Here is a 4,327-nt window from a genome sequence, read left to right as displayed (position 1 = left end):
AAAAAAATTAAAAAATTACAGTTTTGTTATCGGCTTCTGCCGTCAACATTTACTTAATATAAAAAACCTGCAACCTGCACGTGCCTAACAAGTGAACTCCGCACTCGGCATTTTATCAAAGAGTATTAGTGAACTTCGAGAAGTGAGTTTAGAAGCTTTATAAAAAAGATTTTACTATGCAACATTTTGCACACCGAAATGTTTCTTACTAGGCTTTCAAATACATTTTCAAACGTTCACTTATATTCCTTCATGCATTTCCGAGTGGAGAGGTATCCTATTTTGCACGTACACACCGCAAAACCCTTATATTAAGCAAATATATAATTATTATGGCCGGTAAAACAGGACGGTCCGGCATCCTCTTAATGTTTTTGATTAAATGGAAAGCATTACCGTCGTATTAACGATGCGACTTTTGACTTCGAAAATTTATTACCCTCATATTAACGATGCGACTTTACTTTGCGAACGTAATTACTGCTTTGGCCACTACTACGGTATGGCGCTGAAACCAGTGAGAAATACTGGTCTCGCCTTCATCCGGGCCTTTGGCTATCTGTCTATTAATCTGTGGTTCCGCTCGGCCATAAAATGGATCCAGTTAGCGCCACTGTACCGACTAGTTGTAAGCGTCGTAAGAAAAACGCCGGCGTGGCCCATCTCAGGCTTCTCTCTGCTTATATGTTTAAATCACTTCATCGGGAGCGACACCTATGCATGATGTCGTAGATAGTAGCGGGTAATACAGTTATGTACATCATTTCTTCACATTGGCTTTTTATCCATATATATTTATTAAAGATAACTGAAATTATATTATAGTTTTGATATTATTACTGTTACAACCTTTTGTATAAATCATCTTTTTTAAAAGCAAACGAAAATTGAGGTTTGAGAAATTGGTCCCTGAAATCGATATATTCAAATTATGGAAATATGGTAAATATCTTTGTAGAGATAACAAAAATGAAAGATTTAGAGAACTAGAACAACATGCAAAATAAAATACGGTCCCAAAAAAATAGATTCCACTATTTAAATTATGTAATTCATCAAAGAAAGTTGCAGAGCAAGAAAACTTTCAAACTTCAAGAAATGTACAATGTACAAGAAATGTACAAGAGCAAATATACAAACTGTGAACTTTTAACGTAAATAAACTAATTAATCGAATTAAGTTCATATCAGCTCTGATCAAGCCTAATTCCTGAGGAATAGTACATAATTTATGAGATTTATATTGGTTTGGGTATTTTTCTTCTTTCTTTTTTTCTGAATATTTTTGCTAATATACTAACAATAAGCTAAAATACCCTTATTTCTATATACAGTTGAGAAAGTAAAACTTTGCAATCTCTGCGTGTGTATTATTTTCTAGAGCTTCTAGAGTTGCTGTCCTGTTGATATAAATCCCTTCCCTTTAAATGAAGGAGACGCAAAGAAATTAGTAAAAACAAATTCATCTTCTCGTAATTAATATCTTCGACAACTGATATTTCTTTAAGTAAGGATCTCAAATAGTCGGTCAAGTTGCGCATGACATCTTCGATTTCCTCATCGTATGATCTGAATTCGTCGTATTGTCTGAATTCGTCGTTTTGTTTGGATTCGTCATATTGCATAGATTCGTCGTAATCCCTTTTCTTTAAGAGAAGGAGATACAAAGCATTTCGTAACAACGACCTCAGGTTTTCGTAATTATTGATATCTTTGACAGTTGATATTTCTTCAAGTAAGAATTTCAAATAGTTGTTTAATTTGCGCATGACGACTTCAATTTTCTTGTCACATTTGTTGTGTTGTATGGATATGGATTCGTCGTAGACTTTGCGTTTTTCATTGTTGCTGAGAATGGAATATATTCTACCAAGAACTTTGAACTTCTCAGTCGCTTCGATCTTGATACTATCCTCAACCCGATCCGGATGTATGAGTAACGACAGTTTGTAATAAGCCTTCTTCACTGATGAGACGAGAAATAACGAACATTGTTATTATAAAGAGTGAAAGAAAAAAAATACAGATCTAGAGATTAGGACGAACGTTCGCTTACCCTGTTTGTCGTCCGCGCTTTTTGGTATCTTCAACACATCATAAAAATTACAGACGCCGAAATATCGCTCGCACAAGTCCAATAAGCTCGCCATGCCGGCGGATCTGGGATGGATTGCTGGAAATATTTGTTGACCGACACAAATCAAAGGACGACGCAACTAACTTTTCGCGCGCTGTATCAAACTTATACATTTAAATCACATTGTCGAAAGCGACATCTATGCATGATGTCGAAAAATAATAGCAAAAAAAAGCGGATAATACAGTTATCTACATCATTTGTTCACATTGTTTATAACAAACAAGTCTTTGTTCATGCATTTATGTAGTTTCGCAAATGTTAAATTTTCATCCGTTTCACATACTTAAATTTTACTAAATCTACATTTTTAGTATAAATTGATTTAATATTATCATTTTCCATATCAAACTTCTTTATTTTTAAATTTAAAAATAAAGCATGTATACCAAAATATCTTACGTGAGGATCGAAAAATCCAACATGTAAAAATAAATTTACAATATTTGTCATAATTATCATCAATTAAAAAATTTGCAATGCCCTTCTCATTTCAATAGCTAATATTTTTGCTGACAATAATTTGTAGCAAGCACTTGGCAATATCTGTTAGAACAGATGTGGCTGACTGGGATAATATACTTTGTTGAATAAACTTATCTGCGAATATTATTGACAAAATTTAAATATTTTGTAATACATTACAAAAGATATAATGAAGATTGGTTTGTGCTTTCTTTCTTTGTTCAGTCGTTGTGCTTACATGCTATTATAAATCTACATTTGATCGTAATTACATGTGCTTGTTTGTCAGTTAATGATTTATTGTATCCTGTAACATTACGACAATTATATATATATACATTAATTCTTCTCATAAATATAAATTATTGTACATTAGACACATTTTTATACTTACATATGCAATAACAAATGATATATTTTGAGCAGTTTCACTTATTTAGCAAAATCTGACAAAGGTGATTCCGTTTTCATCCTCAATGTTTAAACATAAAGATGACTTTAATTTGTCCTCATATCGCGAATCGCGATGCATTCTAACTTATATAAAGAGGCAGATATATTTTATTAATTACGACATACCAAAATTAACTTTTGCTAAAGCGATTTGCGAGAGAAACGAAAGACTAACTTGTCTTCTTTGGCAAATATTCTTCGCATTGTTTTTAGCAAAATTTCAAATTGGGTTGTCAAAGAAAAAATTAGTATTGGCATCCCCCTTATTATATATTTAGTTTTATAATTTTATTCATTGCGCCGAAAAAGTTGTATGTTCGACTTTATCAAAAATACACACTCGCCGATAATCTATGGACCAAAAATAACTTATTGTAATGTTAATTCTGTACGTCTGCTATTATTATACATGTATGTTTTTTCAAATTTTTGTTTTTGCACGATTCTAATACACATAATGTGTTACGATAAATTGTCATTAAGACTCCTTTGATGCAAGCGATTTCTATAACGTATTTTAATACAATTCTCGTTAGATTTTTAAGATAGAGCAAAATTTGATTTTGCGCATTACCATTTTGTATTCAAGAGCCGGATATAATCATGGTATATATGATGAAAAATGTATGCATAAAAGGGGCCCAATAGAAAGTATTATCAACGCTAATACAATGTAATTAAGATCTAAATTTTATTTACATTATATTATGATCGGCTAACGCGATTCATAAAATCAGGTAAAACGTATTTTTCTTCTTCATAGATCAAACGAATGTTATATGCCTAGGCACTTTGTTATGAAAAATATACTTTCTGCATTTTTCCAGATAACTTAAATCCGCGCGTCAATAAAGTCCTCTGAAAAAGACAGATGCACTTTAATGATTACATAATGTGCAGCGTGGGACGCCTTTCTCCCACCCTCCCCCATTTTTCTTTCTTGGATGAGGTATGAACTTAGGGACGGCAATGCGATGATACCCACGCATTGTCGCTATCAATCGCGCATCAATGTTACACCACCACGAATTACAGCGATATAAAAATTAGTTTCCTCCTATTTAATCATGTTTTATGGAAATTCTCAGGTAATGTCACGCATAAATTCTATAATATAATTCTGGCTAGTGGTATAATATTGAAGAAGAAAAACCTTCTTCGATGCGGTCCCCGTATGTACTCGATTTATAAAATTTGAGACAAAAGTTAGCTCTCTAGCCGTCTTATCTCCCACCATATTGTATAAATAATTATAAAAACGATTCTCTCCCC

General features: G+C 32.7%; 1 protein-coding gene across 1 annotated transcript; it reads right to left on the bottom strand.

The window, feature by feature from the left end:
- Positions 1–785: 785 nt before the first annotated feature.
- LOC115241865 (J domain-containing protein CG6693-like) lies at positions 786–2,399 on the bottom strand. The gene is made up of 2 exons (XM_029817798.1): positions 2,057–2,399; positions 786–1,966 (listed from the first exon to the last, which is right to left on the bottom strand). Exons 1-2 carry the CDS (start codon positions 2,148–2,150, stop codon positions 1,371–1,373), a joined length of 690 nt encoding a protein of 229 aa, XP_029673658.1. The 5' UTR covers positions 2,151–2,399; the 3' UTR covers positions 786–1,370.
- Between the last annotated feature and the right edge of the window lie 1,928 nt (positions 2,400–4,327).

Source organism: Formica exsecta, unplaced genomic scaffold (genome assembly GCF_003651465.1).
Source record: "Formica exsecta isolate Colony F162 unplaced genomic scaffold, ASM365146v1 scaffold526, whole genome shotgun sequence".
NCBI classification, from domain to species: domain Eukaryota; kingdom Metazoa; phylum Arthropoda; class Insecta; order Hymenoptera; family Formicidae; genus Formica; species Formica exsecta.
This window is presented reverse-complemented; position numbering and strand designations above follow the sequence as displayed.

What these genes read in the sequence shown, in the direction of transcription:
- LOC115241865 (XM_029817798.1), bottom strand. Translation starts at nt 2,150, where the DNA reads ATGGCGAGCTTATTGGACTTGTGCGAGCGATATTTCGGCGTCTGTAAT. An exon ending in AAGCGCGGACGACAAACAGG is followed by an intron (nt 1,967 to 2,056) that starts GTAAGCGAACGT and finishes TCGTCTCATCAG; the next exon opens with TGAAGAAGGCTTATTACAAA.